Here is a 20,532-nt window from a genome sequence, read left to right as displayed (position 1 = left end):
AATTGAGGGACCAACTTTACAAAATTGACAATGAGGGACTACATTACATATCTAGGAACAATTGAGAGACCAAAAGTGCGATTTTCCCTTAAAAATTTTAATTTTTAAAAAAAAAAATAACTTTAAAACATTTGGGATAGTCAGAGTCTCAATTATGAATGGTAATTTGGTTAATAACGAAGTTGAATTAATTGAATTTAACTGAATTAAAGTTCATATTTTCGGCATTCAAAAAAAAGTTCATATTTTCAAATTAAGAACATATTAAAGAGTGAATATACACACAAACTAACACTTTTGAATGAAATTCATCATTAATAAAAACTTTTAAAAATCTTAAAGAGTGAACTAAACTAAAATATTTTGATAAAAAACAAAATTAATCAAAATTTATCAATTTAGTCAATTAATTGAATTTTCACTATATTGTATACAAACCCTAAATATTTATCACTCATATAAGTCACAAGTTGAAAGAGTCTCTCTCTATAATTCTATATATATAAATCCTAAACCCTAAACAATATATATATATACAAAATTTTGGAATGGAGAGATACTCTCACTGCTTTCCCTGCTTCCCTAATTTACACCATTTGGAATTTTGGATTCTATGGGCCTACTTATTTACTACAGTAAATAATTTGTTCATCTGCTGCTAATCTGATAAAAAGATTAAATATTATAACCTCAAAAGAATTTGCACCAGCAATTTCATTTCTCATTTGTGTAAATGTGAAGATTTACAGTCAGTGAAAATCATATATTCTATCACAGTTCACTGTGTACAATTGAAATTGAATCTATTACAAAACAATAATGCAGAAATCTACAAGAGCAACACCTGCAGTTCCCCCTACAAAAATAATTCTACAAAGAATTGCAGAGCAATTGATATCTGCATTTTAGTTTTCTATCTTCACTCTCTGATACCCTCAAGTTTTATATTATAATCAACCATTACACCAACTCCATTAGCAGGGGGTCGCCCGTTGCCATAACCTTGATCAGTTTGATGAACTCTTGCTCACTTGATACTTTCCATGGGCGAACTGCAGGCGCTTCGGCAGAATAATATGTTGAATTATCAGGTCGCTTCTCCTTATATACCATTGAATTAAACACCGGGTCAAAGTTTTTCAATGAGTCCATTGCCATAAAGAACATGGGTATTGCAACCTTGTGATGGATGTCGAGTTCGCCTACTAGATTCACAAGATCAATGAAATCGGTTACAAAGGGCCGAGGAACATAGAATACCTCGGATTCACATAATGTGAGGCTCTGGTCACTTTTCACCGAATCTTTGTAATTGACTTGAAAGTGTACTGGCATTGTGTCCACTACTTTCTTTACCAAACCTGCTTGCTTTGATATCCAATCAGAACTACCAGCAATTGAAGTATAAGTCCAAGACTTCGATACCTGAGTGAATTAGAAAGAATTTATTTCTATACATAATTCTCAGTTGGGTAGCATGATGGGATATAAAAAAGTGAGAAGTTAATGGACAGCAAAGTTCTATCTGAAAGCTATGCACTAAATCTATATAACTATGGGGTGTTTGGTAAATAGCTGTTAGCTGATTGGGTTAGTGAGTTTGACTAGTTGATAGTATTGGCTGATTGTAGAAAGATGTTTGGTAAATTAGCTATTAGCTGATAGCTGATTATACGCAAAATGACTTTCACAAAAAACTAATCGAAAAAGCTGTTTTGAGCAGCTTTTTGAATTTTAGCCTTTTGGAGCAATAAGCTGTTAAAAAAGCTAATTAACCAAACACTTATATTGGTGGTTTAACCAAGTCAAACAACTAATAGTGATCAAACAAGCCAAAATTGATTGATAGACTAACTATTTTACCAAACAGGGATAACTAGATAAGCACATTTAACCGATCAATTAAATTGCTGGTTGCATATACCTCATTAGTGATCCAGAGCTTAGACTTGTCTGCTTGCATCAAGTTCCAATAGTTAAGGACAGTGTCATCCTGAAGAAACAGAAAGCCTTCTGCACTAGTGTATCTATCAAACAACTTGGGCAGAAACCTGTAGAACACAATGGGAGAACAGTATAAAGAAATTGATATTAAAAATGAAAAAGATTTCACACATAAAGTTAGCTTTAAAATTCAATATAACACATTGAAGTGAATTGTTTGAATGCTATATCAACAATTTTCCAGAAACCACCATCAAAATGAAGAAATAAATAAATTAGACACCGGTCTAGAATCCCTAAAAAATTTATCAAAGTGAAGGGTAAATTTAAGTGTCTTAATGCATATTGAGAAAATCAACATGCCTACTGTTATACGGAGTATTAAAAAGGTTATTCCCCTGATACATGTAATTAAAAACATCATTTATACAGATGTTAAAACTTAAAAATCACAGTGCCATAATTAAAACAAAAACCTAAAATAACTACTCAGATTGTTACAGTCAATATTCATAGACGTCCAGCCATTGCCAAACTTAGCCCCTATACAATTTGATTTTCTCCTTGTCCCCACCTTTCTTCACCCAACCAAACACCCTTTCATATGTGTGTGTGTGTGTGTGCATGTGTATTTTTAAGGTGTCTTCATATTCTAGACAAACTCCACTCTGTAACTATCCAAAACAACAAGAAAACCAGAAAGATATTGTTTCAGCAATTAAAGAGACAGAATACTCATGACTCACTCACCTATAAATGTAATCCAGCTGACCCTTTTCAACAGCAAGATCTGAATTCTTCTGCTCAGACAGTATAATTACTGTCTTAAATACCCTGCCATATAACAATCTCCATTCCAAAGCAGTACGTTCAACTGGTCCACTGCAGAACATGATTAGCACAATATTGCCAAAATTCTTCCTCCACTTAATCAAGTTTCCAATTTCATAATTCACCGTCCCAATTTCCTCAACTCCAAGATGCACAGATGGCAACTTTTGAGGAACAAATTCTTTCCTATCACCATGGCCAATACTTGCCCTTGGCAGATCCAATTCAAGAGACATTAGACGAGGCTGTAGGTAACCAATAGCATGCAAATCTTGAAGCCAAGCAGCAGTCAACTCCAAGTCCCTCTCCGTCCAAAAACCTTCCTCAGCCATTGCATAACTCAACTCCAGAATCTTCTCAAACAATTGATGTTTATTTGATCTCCACGATACTAAGAACTTAATTAACCGACCCACATTCACATGAAGATCTTTCTCTTCTGAAAACGGGTATGCCGCAATTCTATCATATCGGTAAATTGTGGGTGGATATACCACAACATACCCCCCAATTTCCCACAAGATTCTCTGTGCCCAATACCCTCTTAACACATCAGATGCCATGCTACTGACAGAAACTGGCAACATCAAACCCCAAAATGCTGATGAATGAAAAATGGTATTGAAAGAGTTAACAGGAACCATTGTACCTTGCGGTAATGCCACTTTTGGGGCATGGTCATCAAACCTAATATCAAATGGTTCCAGTCCTGATTTCCTAGTAAAATAGAAAACAGAATCCACATCAGGTAAACCATTTGAAATTCCCTGTTGAATGAACTGTCTCCCACCAAAAACCTCAGTGTAGAACTCCTCATCCCCAATCTCACCAACATTCTCCAGTGGCAAACCTCTTGGCCAAACTGACCTTTGTCCAAAATGTATATACGGGTTCACAACAGTCCTATTAGGATTCTCATGACTATATTGCAAAATGACCTCCTGCCTTGCAGCCTCCCCAACCAATTCGACATCAAAATGTTTCCCAATATTATTATCAACAACATCAGTGCGATCGTCAACATCAAATATCTTTTTAGCACCATGCTGTATAGCAAACAAATACCCCACAGTTTTTCTAACATAGGAATCATAAGGGAGAAAATCCACAACTCTAAACCCCAATTGAGCTTGCATTTCCAAAGACAAGTAAATTGTACCTTTGAGGCTCCAATCTTTGGGAGTCTTTTGAGTTCCCGACAGCCAACAGTTGCCATCCTTTTAACTTAGCAAGCTTCTCAAGCGAATCGGAGGGATAATCTGAGACGGAGACAACGATCCACTTCTCGGATCGGAAATTCGCGTAGGGGGAGGACTTATCTCGGATTGCAGGGATGTTATTCCAGTTGATCTTAGGCAACTCGGATTTAATGGATTGGGTTTGGGCGGACTGGATGCAGAGCAGGGTGGAAGTGTCCCCAGCAGCGTTGCGGAGGTAAAAAAGGCCAGCAACGGTAGCGACGAGGAGGACAATGGTGAGAATTTTGTATAGATTCTCCGAAGCCCACACGGAGAAATCAAGATTCTTGGTCTCCACAAAGCGAGTTCGGGGCAATGATGCTGCTTTATCTCTGCTAAATTTCGACACCCGGGGAGATCCCGGAGGCGAAGAGTTCCGATCTTGAACCAACATTTCAGCCTACTCCCCAAACCAATGAAACTCCCTCCCGTACTGGCCCAACACAACAGCTGTGGCTTTGGTGCTGAAACTTCCGAGTCCCGCTCCCTTCACCTCGTCATTGACTTGAGTTGAGCTTAATTCCTCTTCTCAGAGTCAAAAACACAAACACCTGAAGTGCGTGTTTGCGAGAGAGAGGGGTGTAGGGAATTGGAGTTGCCGACAGATGAGACTTAAGTGTAATTTGGTGAAGAAGCCAGCGATGAGAGGTTTTCGTACGCTTGAATCAAACTTCAGCTTGCCCATTTGTGGTGGGGTTTGGGAATTTACGCTGTGATCTGGATGCTGATGTAGGAGCAATGTTGTTTTCTTGGTTGTTCACTTGTATTATTTTATTAGGTGTACGCGCGATGCGCGAAAATTCATGCCCAATATTAAAACATTGATAAATTTAAATAATTAAAAATTATAAATTGAATGATATATATACAAATAATATATGTATTTTGTACACACACATATATAATTTATCATTTATAGAAATTTAATTAAAATATAATTAAGTATTAAATTAATATATAATGATTTTAATAAAATGATAATTAAAAATAGGAAAAAGATAGGATAGATATAGGTGTATGGTAATAATGATGTGTTATTAAAGTTAGAATTAAAAACTAACGGTGTTATAACGGTGTAAGGATAGTTTTGTCTAATAACATTGGAATGTACAACATTTAAAGTAAAATGTACACATTTATTTGCATACAAAAAGAAGGACATAAATCAAGGATATAACTTTTATTGAGGCTTAGATTATTATATTATACTAGGGCTGTTTATGATTTGAAAAAAATTGTTCCTTTTTTGGATCCAAGAATTGACAAATTAACTACAACTATGACTCGCCGCCCATATCAATGATTGAAGGTGTACAAAAATGGAGGAAATAGTCTATAGTTAGGATAATGGAAGATAGATAAAATTGTATTCTTGTGTCAATCCGCAATCATGGCAGAACCTGTAATCATGAGTTTATATTGTCACGTCATAGACTATATATATGAATGTGAACAAAAATGTTAACATTTAGACGTTTTAGTCACTACTATTATGGATGAACAAATTTCGTCTTCAAGTATGTCAAATTATTTTTATTTTGGCCAGTTTACTAACGGTTTGAAAAAAAAACTCTATTACAATTGGAAATAAATGTGCGTTGCATGTTAAAATAACATGGGTTCTTGAAATTATGACTAGGCACATACTTTTTCAGTTTGAACCGTTAGCAAAATTGCGACGATTTGCTAAAACAACTATACACTAATAATTGAACAATTAAAATCACACCTTTTTCCATTAAAAATATCACAAAGTGAAGAGAGGCAACGAATGGAAAGGGGAAGGCTGTGATTGATAAAGGATGAAAGTCGAGGGACCAAAACGACGCCGTAGGAGGGGTAGTTGAAAGAGTCGTTGAGAACTTAAGCCATACGACGTCGTTTCGAAAGAGCCGTTGCAGTGGTTAAAAGAAGGTATCAGACGACGCCGTTTTGGGGCGTCTGTTACTCCCTTTGCTGAACGAGCTCCTGGAATGAAGGGGACTGTTTTGCCAGCTATTTACATTCATATTAGCTTTATTTTTCTGTTTTTCTTAGCCTTAAAAGAGAGTGTGAACGGTGGGAAGTTTTATGGAATGAATACAGCTCTATTTTCTTCTTCTTTCTCCTTCTAAATTCTCTCCTCTACCCCAATTTCCCCATTACTAGATCTTAGATCTTGTTCTATCACTCAAGTGCCTTACATTTGGTATCAGAGCCCTCGATGGAGGACCGTATGCGAAAAATGGAGGCTACTGTGATTGAGCTCAACAGCAAAATTGACAACCGGATTCAAGCCACACAAGATTCAGTCACTGAGTTGAACTCACAGATGAACACCCAGTTTGCATCCCTCAGAGAAGAGATGATCAACCTACTGCGACTAAATCGACCTGCACCTCCAGTCATGGGACACTCACCTGGACAATCCTTAGTCCAAGGGCAAGTTCCTGAGAGTTCAGGGGGCAGGCCAGACAAGGCACCTATGCAAGAGCCTGAGCTGGAAGAACTGGATCCTGACACAGTGGCTTCTGAAGGACCACAAGTCGAATGGATCCCTAGGAGAAGGGTGTTGGGGGGTCTCAGGCCAGGAGCAGGGCAGAATGCAGACATCTACCCCAGATTTAAAAGTGAGTTTCCACCCTTTGATTATGCTAATCCTAGACAGTGGGTGCTCAGATGTGAGAAATTCTTTGTGTTATCTCATATTCCTAGATATGATGTGATAAATCTGTTGTATGTCCATTTGAGTGGAAAGGTTGGACTGTGGTTTGAAGGGTACATTCATGGGTTGAGAGAAGGGTTCCAGTGGATAGACTTTGCAGAGGCTGTGTGTAAGAGATTTGGGGATAGTGGTGTGTCACTCACGGAGGATTTTGCTGCTTTTAAGCAATGGAGTGGAGTGGATGAGTATACTGATGGTTATGAAGGATTCAAAAGCCTTTTGTTGCAAGCACACCCTGGTCTTACAGAGAACTACTTCCTGGAAAATTACATTGCTAGGCTTAAGCAAAATCTAAGATGCTTTGTTAGGACTGCCAAGCCAAACAGTTTAGAAGATGCTATCTGGCTAGCCAGACAGTATGAGAAGGGGCTGCAGGGGAGTGATGGACCCAAGGCTCCCAGTTGGAACTCCAAACCTGCACAAAACCTCAGAACATATAGCCCAAACTCCAATCAACCCCACTCCCAGAACCCAAACCACAACCAGAAACCAGCCTTACACCCCCAACCTACTGCCTCTAGAACACCAGAGGTCACCCAATTCAGAAACCAACTGAGAGAACAGAAGAGGTGTTTCAGATGTTTTGAACCTTGGCAGCCTGGGCATAAGTGTAGTGGTCCTACCTTCAATATCATAGAGGACCAAGAGAGCAATGAATTGCCTAGCTTAGTGGAAGCAGAAGAGGATGAGACACTTCCTGCAAAGGCAGAAGTATCATTGTGTGCTGTGGTTGGTAGGGAAGGCCTAAATACTATTAAGTTGTTGGGATGCATTCAAAGGCAGCCTATTGTCATATTAGTAGACAGTGGAAGCACCCATAGCTTCCTTGATCCTCAGTTGCTTGATCATATGATGAGGCAACCTGAGAAGGCCAAGGCCTTGGAAGTCACAGTGGCCAATGGGGATAAGATGATTAGTGATTCAGTTTGCCACAATTTGAGTTGGCAGATACAGCAAGAAAGTTTTACAAAAGATTTCAGATTATTGAGACTTGGGGGTTGTGATATGGTGTTGGGTATGGATTGGGTGGATCTGTTTGCCCCCATTCAGTTACACACAAGGCCTCCTGGCATCTCCTTCCACAAGGATGGAAGAAAGGTTTTCCTGAAGGGACTGACTAAGAAGGTGATTTTGAAGGCTGCCACAGACAAGCAACTTAAGAAGTGGCACAAAGAAGGGGTGCAGGGCTTTCTTGTGCAATGTCAAACTTATTGAAGCGAAAAAGCGCACCAAAGCGATGAGCCCGGGCTTTGCTTTAAAGCGAAAGCGCAAAGCGAAGCGTCGCTTTTTCACATAAAGCGACGCTTCTTAAAAAAATCAATATATACTCAAAATACTTAAATAGTAATGCAAAATAACATATATAGGAACTCCTCAATATTATAATAATACAAAGTTTAGTCATCAAAATAGTCAATCAAGTCATTTAGTCATCAAAATATCACATATTCAATATATTCGTAAAAATTTTAAAACATAATTTAATACAAAAAATGAAAAAAAAAAAAGTTAGTGTTAACAATAAATGCTACTCAGTACTGCCTACTGCCAAGTTCCAGCCAAGAGTAAGACTCCAAGTCTCCAACTCTATTTTAACATTTCAGTCATCTTCATCATTCAACGTAAGAGAAAAAAAAAAAAAAAACAGAGAGGGAGAGAGAGAGAGCGAGAAGCAGCGGTTTACCTCCGGCACAATTTTGTGAGCTCGGCTTGAGCAAGAGGCAGGCGAGGCAGCAGCAACGCCGGCGAGGAAGGTTAGCGACAGCAACGACTTGCGGTGATGTTGAGGCAGTGAGCAGAGGCGCAGAACAGAGGGTTTCGAGATGTTTAAATGAGGTGAGGCAGAAGGGTTTCCCAAGGGCAGCCATGACTCTCGGTGAAGGCGGTGAAGGTGAGGTAATGAGCAAAGGGGTGAGACAGGCGGTGAAGGGTTTTGCGAATCGTCCTTTTTTTTATTTTGTTCGTGTTTTTTTTCTTTTTTGACCGTTGACTTGCGCTCTGCATAGTAAAGCCTCGCTTTTCGCCGCTTCGTCGCTTCGTTGCCTCGCCGGAAAAGCGCGTTCAAGCGCGCGCTTTCTCACGCTACTGCGCCTTGCCTAGGCGAGGCGATCTGCCATCGCTCGCCTCGCTTTTGCGCTTTAAGCGCAAAAGCGAGCGCTTTTAATAAGTTTGTGCAATGTTGCACTGTAACAACCTCCCACTTACCCCACCAATCAGCTACAAACAACCCTGAACCACAACCTAAGTTTCCTGAGCTGAGCAGCTTACTCTCAGAGTTCCAAGAGCCAAAAGCCCTACCACCCAAGAGAGCCTTAGACCATACTATCACCCTTATACCTGGAGCTAAACCTGTTAATGTGGGTCCTTATATGTATTCTTTTGATCAAAAGAATACAATTGAGAAAATGGTTGATGAAATGTTGGCTGCTGGGGTGGTTACCCCTAGCTCTTCTTGCTTTGCATCCCCAGTCCTACTTGTTCCCAAGAAAGATAGCTCATAGAGGTTTTGTATAGACTACAGAGCACTTAACAATATCACAGTGAAGAATAAGTTCCCTATCCCACTAGTGGAAGATCTCTTCTCAGAATTATCTGGAGCCAACTGTTTTTCTAAGCTGGACCTCAGGTCAGGGTACCATCAGGTTAGAATGAAAGAAGGGGAGGAATTCAAAACAGCATTTAGGACTCATCAGGGGCTCTATGAGTTCAAAGTGATGCCATTTGGGCTCACCAATGCACCAGCTACTTTTCAGGCCCTAATGAACTCAGTATTCAAACCATTGTTAAGAAAATTTGTTTTGGTCTTCTTTGATGATATACTGGTCTACAGCCCTAGCTGGGAGGTTCATTGGCAGCATCTGAGAGAAGTCCTTCTAACCATGAGACAACATCAACTTCTAGCCAAAATGAGTAAGTGCTCATTTGCACAAACTCAGGTGGAGTACTTAGGACACATCATCTCCCAGGAAGGCTTGCAGACTGATCCTGCCAAATTGGAGGCTGTGGCAGCTTGGCCTAGACCTAAGACTGTCAAGGCCTTGAGGGGCTTCTTAGGTCTTACAGGCTATTACAGAAGGTTTATAAGAGCCTATGGGGTGTTGAGCAAACCACTAACAGAGATGTTAAAGAAGGATGGATTTAAGTGGGGTCCAGAGTCTAATCAGGCTTTTGAGCAACTAAAGTCTGCATTGTGTAATTCCCCAGTCCTGGCATTGCCTAACTTCCAGAAGGACTTCACAGTGGAGGCTGATGCAAGCCACAAGGGGATGGGGGCTGTGTTGGTCCAGGAGGGGAAGCCTATTGCCTTTTTCAGCAAAGCATTTGGAGAGAAACACCTTGGGCTGTCTATCTATGAAAAAGAATACCTTTCCATTATAAATGTTGTGGATAGATGGAGACCATACTTGTTAGGGAGGCACTTTACTATTAAAACTGATCACCATAGTCTTCAGTTTCTCCTAGAACAAAAGATTACTACTGCTTTGCAACAGAAAGGACTATCTAAGCTTCTAGGACTGGACTACTCCATCCAGTACAAGAAAGGGGCAGAGAACCAAGTGGCTGATGCACTATCCAGAAGAGACTGTGATGAGGGTCCAGTTTTGAATGCAGTCTCAGTGGTACAACCTCAGTGGTTGGAAGAGGTTCTTAATAGCTACACAGGGGACACTTGGGCTTCTACCAATCTGACTGCTGCCCTAATTGACCCTACAGACACCACTATTACAATCACTGGGGGACTCCTAAGATATAAAGGCAGGCTTTATATTGGCTCCAATGGAACCTTGAGGAAGGAACTGATGTTGAAACTTCATGAATCTGCCATTGGGGGACATTCTAGCCAAACAGGTACATACCAAAGGATGAAGGCACTCTTCTATTGGAAGGGGTTAAAAAGGGATGTGATTGAGTTGGTTAAGACATGTGACACCTGCCAAAGGTGCAAACATGAGAATGTGGCCAATCCTGGTCTTCTACAGCCCTTAAACATCCCAGAGGAAGCTTGGCAAAGCATTTCCATGGACTTCATAGAGGGTTTACCACTGTCCAAGCAGAAAAATGTCATCTTAGTGGTGGTTGATAGACTGACAAAATATGCACACTTCATTGCAGTATCTCACCCTTACACTGCTGAAGTGATTGCTAACCTCTTTATGGAAAATATATACAGACTACATGGGCTTCCTAGGAGTATCATCTCAGACAGGGATAAGGTATTCACCAGTAGATTTTGGCAGGCTCTATTTAAGAATATGCAGGTCCAATTAAATCTTTCCACAGCTTATCACCCCCAGACTGATGGCCAAACAGAAAGGGTCAATCAGTGCTTGGAAAGTTACCTGAGGTGCATGGCTTTTCAAAAACCTGCTAGCTGGGGAAAATGGCTTCACCTGGCAGAATGGTGGTATAACACCAACTACCATTCTGCCTTGAAATGTACCCCATTCCAGGCCCTCTATGGGTATGCTCCTCCAGTTCTGGTCTGCAATGCACCCCACAAGGATGAGGAGTCCAGTTGGCTGATTGAAAGGAATGTTGTGTTAGCCAATCTCAAGGAGAATTTGAAACAAGCCCAGAATAGGATGAAAGTTCAGGCAGACAAGGGTAGGAGTGAAAGAATCCTCATGGTGGGAGATTGGGTTTATTTAAAAGTGCAGCCCTACAGACAGGTCTCTTTAGCAGTAAGGAGCAACCTCAAATTGGCTTCTAAATACTATGGACCCTACAAGGTCATTGAGAAGGTGGGAGCAGTAGCATATAAGCTACAATTACCTGCAGGGGCACAGCTACATCCAGTGTTTCATGTTTCCCAATTGAAGAAGAGGGTTGGGGAAGGCACAGTGGTACAGCTCGACCCTCCAGTACTGGACAAGGATGGGCAATTGTTGACTGAACCTGTTGCAGTGTTGGGCAAACGATTAGTGGAGAGAAACAATCAGGCTGTTACACAACTTCTGGTACAGTGGGCTAATCTACCTGAGTCTGCTGCAACCTGGGAAGATTATTACCACTTGAAGAGCCAATTCCCTTCTTTTGATCCTTGGGGACAAGGATCGTCTGGTGGGGGAGGTGATGTAACGACCCTGCAAGCTGGTACCAATGGTGAAGATAAGGAGAGGAAGGGAAGAGAGGCAACGAATGGAAAGGGGAAGGCTGTGATTGATAAAGGATGAAAGTCGAGGGACCAAAACGACGCCGTAGGAGGGGTAGTTGAAAGAGCCGTTGAGAACTTAAGCCATACGACGTCGTTTCGAAAGAGCCGTTGCAGTGGTTAAAAGAAGGTATCAGACGACGCCGTTTTGGGGCGTCTGTTACTCCCTTTGCTGAACGAGCTCCTGGAATGAAGGGGACTGTTTTGCCAGCTATTTACATTCATATTAGCTTTATTTTTCTGTTTTTCTTAGCCTTAAAAGAGAGTGTGAACGGTGAGAAGTTTTATGGAATGAATACAGCTCTATTTTCTTCTTCTTTCTCCTTCTAAATTCTCTCCTCTACCCCAATTTCCCCATTACTAGATCTTAGATCTTGTTCTATCACTCAAGTGCCTTACACAATGTGATGGTCTCCCCGGGGATCGGAGCCCGGGGCCAGAAAATTTTGCCTTTTGTGGACAAGGAATTTTGATTCTTGAAGTTGAAATACACCTGGTAAGTTTAGAAGCTCTCTTGATGGTGAAATCAAGATAGTACTGCAACTCCAGTACGATTATAACATATAATGACAGCAAACATCGAAAAGATTAACCTTTAACTTCTTATTCACACCTCTTCTTTCTCCAATTTTCACAAAATCCAGAAAACGAATCGAAAACAATAAAATAAAATAAAAATTGTTCAGAATTTTGAAAGAAAAAAGAGATGTGAGAGCGCGCGCATTCATAGAGGGGGAGAGACAAAAGGCACCTTGTGGCAGCAATCGCAGGTGAAGGGCAAGAAATCGATCTGCCGGCAATCGTCGACGGAGCAGTGCTTCCCCAGATTTGGAAATGCCGGTGTCCCCATAATCTATCCGGGGAAAAAATAATTCAATTCTTCTGAAATATATGTGGAATCTAACCACCTGGGATGAGAGGAAAAATCTGTGTCGTTATATTATCTGAATTCGCTCGGATACGATCGACGATTGGGGATTTCGAATTCCGCCTTCCAGAAAAAACCAGAGAGACCGGCGGAATCCGGCCACTTCTGAAACTTCAGTCAACTCGTCGAATAAAAAGTCTTCTGTGTATTGGACAACAAACACAACTTTTTAACGTGTTTTTTAAGGAAAGGGACTCGAAACTCAAAAGAGTTACGGACAAATTTCAATTTTGCGTTAATTTCATATTTAGAAATTTAATAAGACTTTTGACTTCACTACTTAATTTAGTTTTAAATAATTTTTTATGTTTAATTTAGTTATCGATTTTGATATTTTTATACAATTTAGTCCTTTGTTAAAAATAAAATTTATTGACTGTTAGAAAAAATATTCTATTGTTCTAACGGTAATTTCTCATAACTACTACGTCTCTACTATTTCTCTAAGGATTGGGCACCCAAATTCAACTAAAAAAACAATTAAAAAAAACTGTAGGCAAATTTTTATTTATTTATTTATTTTAGGGTTGAAATTGATAATTGAAGATCTTCATTTTTACGTGGAGTTTAATAATGTGAAGAAGAATGAATCTTCCTAAATGAGATAAATGATGAGAAATTACTATTATGATCATATTTCTAACAGTCAATTAACATAATTTTTAACAAAGGACTAAATTGTGTAAAACAATCAAAGTAGATGACTAAATTGAGCACAAAAAGTCATTTAGAACTAAATTGAGTAAAATCACTATAGTCGGTGACTATACTGGGTATGAACTCTTTCTATTAGTAAATACGCACCAAGACTACTCAAAGAAACCACGAGTGAATTATTAATGTAATAAGTAATATTATACTTTCAAATGTCAAGTGTCTCTTAGAAAATATTATATTCCTAAAAAATTATATCCTACACCTATATAAAGGACTCTAACCCTTCACTTATATGATCATCATTCATAAGCTAATCCAAGCCAATTAAGATATAAGGGTGGTTTACCAAAGTGGATAATGAAGAATTTTTCAAACAAATACAAAATTGGAAAGGTAAAAAAAATGAAAAACTTAACTTATTTACTAAATTTACTCTTTTAAATTCTTATTCCATCCACATTCTTCACATTTCTTAAGGAATTTGGAGAATTCATAAACCAACTTCTCTAAATAGAGAAATTGAAACATATGAGTGAATAGTACTTGTTGACCCAAATGTCTAAGGATATTCAAATCTCTAGATGAGCTAGGACCCATATAACCCCTCTATGAATATAATATTCTTCAAGAGACACTTTACCTTTCAGTAATATAATATTTTCTAAGGGACACTTGACTTTTGAGAGTATAATATTACATTAATAATTCATTTGTGGTTCCGGAGGGTATTCCTTGTGTATATTTACCCATCACTTTCATTTTTATTTTTATTTTTATTTTGTTATTTTGATAATCGAATAACTACTAATTTTTTTTTTTCTGAATAACTATATTCAAACATGATACATTGATACTCAAGTGATTCAACATCTAACTATGTCACTTTTCATCATTACCCTTTAAAAAAAAAATTACAAATTCCCTTTAAGATAATGCATAAGAAGACAGGGGCATATTATTATAACAATGTCCAAGTGGCTATTGCTGTGGCAAAGTTGTAAAGATAAGTCAAAAAAAAAAACATTCAATGATTTTCAAACTAACATTTTCATTAAAATAAACAACAGTCTAGTTATTTGCTAAACTAAAAACTGACACAACAAACTTATTCATCTCAAAAACAACCACAAAAGATGCCTTATTTTGTAGGTTTTGTGATGAGGCCATGCCCAAATGGGAAAAGTGGGTCATAATGTGGATCTCCAACATTCATAGGGAGCTGATCAACAGTCTTGAACCATGTAAAAGGAAGCTTGCCACTGAAACCATAATCACCAAACAGAACATCTGCAACCCCTTGGCCTTCTGTTCCAGGAAGCCAAGCAGCTACCAGTGCATCAATCTGGGGGAGATATGGCTGGATCACAACGGGACGACCTGTAATGAGAACGACTACGCATTTGGTATGGGGGCAGACGTTGGCGATGATGCTTGGTCCGGGTTCGGGGATTGTTAGGTTCGAGCTGTCTCCGCTCCCCTCTGCATATGTTTTCTCTCCCACCACGACAATGGCGTGGGAGAACTTGCTGGACTTGACAAATTCAGGATCGGGATTTTCTTCGAACATGACTTGTGTTTTCGTGTCAACGGTGTTCTTTATAGCTGTGAGGATTGTAGTACCTGTAAAAAGATTCATTCGTTCATTAAACTTTATTTCTTTATATCTGCATAACAGTAAACGCCACATTTCGAAAGGCAGGGTGCTGGACTAGGCCTTTCAGCCTTTCAGGCCTCTGGCCAACAATTCCCCTAACCACCTGGTGTTGGACTTGACCATTCAGGCCTCTGCCTGACGGGAATGATCTAAGTATGATAAATTCTTTACCTATTGTGATATTGCCACTAAGCCCTTGCCATTCAATTGTCCATCCACCACACTGATAGCCTATATTGTCTGCATGAGTTCCAGCAACCAAAATTCTCGATGCCTTCTTTCGAAGCGGCAAAACTGGTTCATCTGCATTTGCACCATTCTTCAGCAAAACAAGAGATTTCCTCACAGCTTTTCTTGCCAGTTTCCTATGTTTCTGCAAAAAAAATGCAGTATTTCAGATGATTTGGCTTTGTATATCTCTCCAGTTCGTCCAGAAATCGTTACCCGACTTCCTAGATGATGCGCCAAGCTATAATCACCCAATGGATCCTCAAAAAGCCCCATCACGAACTTCACCCTAAGAATTCTTTTAACTGCATCATCAATTCGGCTTACTGGCACAAACTTATTCTTCACCAAATACGTTAGGCCATCAATGAATTCTGTGTAGTTGTATGGAACCATAACCTGGCAATTTACACCAAATGTTATCTTTTACCACGAAACATTATTGGAATAAAGTTCTTGGAAAACAATCAACTAACCATATCAATTCCAGCATTGATAGAAGTTAGAATGGAATATGTGTAGTTTCCATGCACAGTAGGAGTAAGGTTGTCAATAGCCTTAAAGTCTGAGATAACAAACCCCTGGAAAGAGTTCACAAAACAGTTTCAATTCGATTGGTCATTTTGAGTCCCGAAAACATCATAAAAATACTTACTCTGAAACGTAGTGTCTTCTTTAGGAATCCAGTGATCATATCACGATTTGCATGCATTCTCACTCCATTTAAGCTCGAATACGAGGCCATGACAGTCGCCACGCCCCTGATAATAGAATTATAGTAACCCGCCATATGGATGCTGAAAAGGTCATGCGTATCGACCAATGTATTGTTCTCATCAATGCCCTTCACTGTGCCACCATCTCCCACATAATGCTTGGCACAAGCCGCAACTTTTTCTCTGCATATGATAAAATTAACAGACCATATCTGTTTTTTCTTTACCTCAACTTTGATTTCTACAAATTTCAAGTTTATCCAACAGCTCCTTAATCCTAGTATTAGCTAAACCAAGAAATTGATACCTAGCTGTTTATGTAAACTTGCTAATATATAGAGAGTGATAATGATGATCCAAGAAACTTAAGGGAAACAACTACAGTTACTATACCTTCCAGCAACAAAGGGAAAACTCAGTGGGTAATTAGGCGGAGCCTCGCCTTGTAAGCCTGGAATGATCTCAGTCATTGCCCTCACAATCTCGGGATCCTCACTATAACTCTCGTAGCAACGGCCCCATCTTGGATCTCTGCAAACCTGCTCGATTGGGCGGTTATAGCTAAAGAGAGTGTCAAGAACAAGATCCAGAGTTTGCTTTTAACTGAAATAAATTTGTTTACCGCGATGCAAGGTGCAAACACATATTGAATCCCGGTAGCCCTTACTTCAAGGGCAGTTGCAGCTCCTATCTCCCTAACCAGCTCAGGATCCCTGATCAACAGTTACATTTAAGAAGAATATATGAATTGGGTTCTTGAAAACCATATGAAAACAGAATTATGAACATCATCAACTTGCCTGGTTGCTCCAAGGCCAACATTGTGAGGAAAAATAGTAGCATTGTAAGCATTGTTGTTACCATGAACTGCATCAATCCCATAAATCATTGGTATACCAAGCCGGGTCGATAATGAACCCTTTTGGAAACCATTCACCATGTCCACCCAGGCCTCAGCTGATGCCCTTGGCTTTGGAACACTTCCTCCACTACTCAACACACTCCCTACTCCAAACAAATGCCATACACACTCACATTTGTATTCAAAACATATTGCATTACTAGGAAGTAGGATACTCCCTACTCCAAAGAAACAGCCCACATTTGTAATCAAAACATATTTCATTTAGGGGCAACCCAGCCAAGCTGGTCAGACTATTGACTTAAGTAACCAAAAGGTTACAAGTTCAACTCTAAGCAGTAGCCGCCTATTGGCTTACTGACCTGACCCTTTTGGTTTGAGTCAGTCAGTTATGGGCAACCTAACCTGACCCGACTTACCTTTTTGTGATTCTTTATCGGGTAGAATCACCGGGCTAGAATTACCCAGTGCACACCCTCAGCTACTAACTGCGGTTTCTCTTGTCACTCAAAAACATATTGCATTTCTAGGAAACATGTATTCTGTTCAATCAAACATAAAACCACAAAAAGGAAGTAATCTCCTGCAAAAATGCAGACCTACCTAAGTAGTATTTCTTCATGACCTGAGCAGAGGCAACCTGGCGCTCAATCTGCACCATTTGGCCAATTTTTTCCTTGAGTGTCATCCTGCTCAATAGGTCCTTGATTCTCCGGCCGACTGGCTGGCGGTGATCTTTGTAGAGCATGTAGTCTGCATTAGCCACCACTACCCAACAACAGAGCAGTGCAACCCCAATCAAGAACCTCGAGCCTTTCCCCATTTTCTCTTCAAACTTCAAACTTCATAAAAAAGATCAAATCTTTCGCATTAGAATTGAAGACCAACCTAAAAACAAAGCATATACAAAAGCTGAAGCGCAGCATCGAGATTTTAACCGGCAATGTCACAAGATGCACGTTTGTCAGTGTCTTCATATGAAGAGGTAGAAGAGCAATGATTACTTTGAGAGAGAGAGAAGACACAACAAAAATTCTCGTGTGGAAGGCTTTTGGTTATTCATTCATTTGTTCCTGGCATTTTTTGTATACTTTTCAGTGGGGTTCACTTTTATTTTGTTCGAGTTAAAATGGATTCAGTTCTCTTGCGTGAAAGGCTTAATTTGATATTTTGATATATTATACATTTAATTTATAAGGAGGTGGGAAGGCTAGCTGGTGAGAAGCTGTTGCCCCGTATTGAAAAAAAAGACGTGGATTTGCGTTAGTATATATACATTTCACTTTTTCAAGAGTTTGAATTGTACAAAATTCATCATTTTATTCTGAGTTTGAATTGTACTATTTGTGTGTTTTCAATAATGTTATTAAAAAAGGAGCGAGTCAAATTCAATTCCCGTGGTTTATTAATTTCATTAAATATATAGAAAAGAGAGTTGTGATATATATTTGTTGGTTTTCAAGAGTTATTGACGTAGTCCATCATTTTAATCCTTCTTGAGAGGTTATTTGGATGAATTACGATTAAACTTGACGAAATATAAGGTCTAATGATCGAATAATTGTGCCCAAGTAGGAGCCAATGTATAGAGGGGCAGGCATACTGCAGATTGCATTGGAAGTATGTAGTTGTTTGGTGTGGTAGATGGCGTTAGAGCACAATGCATGCATGCATGCATTGCCTGCAATGTGTGTGGTGTTCTCGAGCCAAGTGTGAAGTGCAAGTGGTTGAGTTTGAGTGGTTGGACTAGTCAAAGTCAACAAGGGGAGGTTTGTGTAAACATGTTCCACAATGCCACACTACTGACGGTAAATATGTAATTGAAATAATTATGTAAAGTAATTTTGTATTATATTGGTAAAGTTTTAATACAAAGTTTCAGAGTGTGTCCCCCTACTTGTTACATGGGCTCAGCTTTTGTAGGTAATAGTTACAATAATGTGGGTGAACGGTCTCATAATAAGTGCAACGACTCTCTTTTATAAGTGTCATGCATCTCCGTAATTGATGTGCATGCTGCTCGTAACTACTCTTTGATGAGGCGGACCCTAAGAACTGCTCTTGTTAACCAGTCCACCAAGACAAACATATTACTTTCGCGGTGGACGCCAAACTCGCCAGAGAGAGCACTACTGTTGAATGAGTAGTCCCCCTCGAAGAAGTTGGTCGGAAAAGTGAATGAATGATGAAACAGTGTAAGAGGAATCCAACAACAAGCACCAACACCCCGCCGGTAGATTGTCGGCGAGTAGAATTCGCGGAGCACGACCGTGATCCACCAGAACCTAGCAGACTCCATATGAGAGACAGTCGCGAAGGTGGATGATCGCCAGAGAAGAAACCCATAACATGGACACTAAGAAAAAAAATCGAAATATGAAGAACAAATGCAACAATATGAAGTTCATGAAAGAAAATGAAAAAAAAAAAAAAAAAGTGCCACATAGGAGTCCACGTCACTAGACAACCAGCTGGAGATGGAGTTTATCAGTTAGGTTATCCTTATCCCTACAGATATCTCTCACTTTCTAAAACGGGTCTCACATCTCCATCATCAAATTTACAATTTTTCTACTATTTATTCTACATGCTTGCAAATATCTCTCACTTTTAAAAATAGGTCTCATTTTCATATTATATTTATAAATATAATAATAAAATAAAAATATATACACAAAAAGCATGTGGCGTCAGCTTTGGCAGCAAAAAGCTGTCACATTGCAATTTAGCAAGCACTTGCTAATGAGTTCTACTATATAGACTCCCAAAATTTTATTTCTTTATTTATATTTCCTGTGGTAAATCAGGTTGATTATTTTCATCATGTGGGTCTACAGAAAAATGTCTACATCAAGAGTATTATGAGAGGGAGTACAAGTTGAGAGTTTAAAATAGGAGTACACCAAGTATTTTCCCTTGCTAATTTGGCTCTGTTTGGCAACGCTAAGCTAGGAGCTTATAGCTTATTTTAAGCTACTAATAAGCTATAAGCTCTGTTTGGTAATGTTCCCAAAATAAGCTCCTAGCTTAAAATAAGAGCTTATTTTGGAACGCTACTTTAGGTAGCGTTTCAAAATAAGCTACTAGCTTCCTAACTTTTTTTTCATCTTTACCCTTATTATTTTAAAGTAATGACATATTTTAACCTTATAAATTAAAACCCTTTCTCTTCCCCTATCCCAACTTTCACGTCAATCCCTTCCTTAGTTTTGTTTCCTGCTAAACAATTATGTTGAAACTTTAGCTTATTATTATTATTATTATTATTATTATTATTATTATTATTATTAATGTTATTTTAAAATTAGCAATATGGCTTCAATCTCAAGTTGAACAAGAGCCGCCAACTAATGCTCAAGAAGCATTCAATCGTGGACATTCTTCTCTTCGAAGTTGTATTGAGAGGTCGTTTGGAGTATTGAATAAGAGATGGAAATACTTGCTAAAACGCCGCAGTTAATTTAGTGAGGAGACCCAAATTGATGTTATTATGGCCACATTTGCACTACATAATTATATTCGGAAGAATTCACAAGATGACATGATGTTTAATGTGCCTGAGCAGCATCCAGATTACATACCGCCCGATGAACTTCAAGATTCAAGTAGTAATATTTC

The 20,532-nt window shown here is 39.1% G+C and overlaps 1 protein-coding gene and 1 pseudogene across 1 annotated transcript; both read right to left on the bottom strand.

Moving 5' to 3' along the window:
- Positions 1–685: 685 nt before the first annotated feature.
- On the bottom strand, positions 686–4,766 carry LOC109159476 (annotated as a pseudogene).
- A 9,739-nt stretch (positions 4,767–14,505) lies between these two features.
- LOC109159477 (beta-glucosidase BoGH3B-like) lies at positions 14,506–17,928 on the bottom strand. The gene is made up of 9 exons (XM_019307573.1): positions 17,518–17,928; positions 16,853–17,057; positions 16,675–16,765; positions 16,446–16,591; positions 15,992–16,235; positions 15,813–15,917; positions 15,553–15,735; positions 15,280–15,481; positions 14,506–15,074 (listed from the first exon to the last, which is right to left on the bottom strand). The coding sequence occupies exons 1-9, from the start codon at positions 17,735–17,737 to the stop codon at positions 14,593–14,595; spliced, it is 1,878 nt and encodes a 625-aa protein (XP_019163118.1). The 5' UTR covers positions 17,738–17,928; the 3' UTR covers positions 14,506–14,592.
- Between the last annotated feature and the right edge of the window lie 2,604 nt (positions 17,929–20,532).

The sequence above is a fragment of the Ipomoea nil genome, unplaced genomic scaffold (assembly GCF_001879475.1).
Source record: "Ipomoea nil cultivar Tokyo-kokei standard unplaced genomic scaffold, Asagao_1.1 scaffold2827, whole genome shotgun sequence".
NCBI classification, from domain to species: domain Eukaryota; kingdom Viridiplantae; phylum Streptophyta; class Magnoliopsida; order Solanales; family Convolvulaceae; genus Ipomoea; species Ipomoea nil.
The sequence above is the reverse complement of the archived record's forward strand: the minus strand, read 5'-3'. Positions and strand labels throughout refer to the sequence as shown.

What these genes read in the sequence shown, in the direction of transcription:
- LOC109159477 (XM_019307573.1), bottom strand. Translation starts at nt 17,737, where the DNA reads ATGGGGAAAGGCTCGAGGTTCTTGATTGGGGTTGCACTGCTCTGTTGT. An exon ending in TGTTTGCACCTTGCATCGCG is followed by an intron (nt 16,592 to 16,674) that starts GTAAACAAATTT and finishes CCAATCGAGCAG; the next exon opens with GTTTGCAGAGATCCAAGATG. An exon ending in CGCATCATCTAGGAAGTCGG is followed by an intron (nt 15,482 to 15,552) that starts GTAACGATTTCT and finishes TTTTTTTTGCAG; the next exon opens with AAACATAGGAAACTGGCAAG.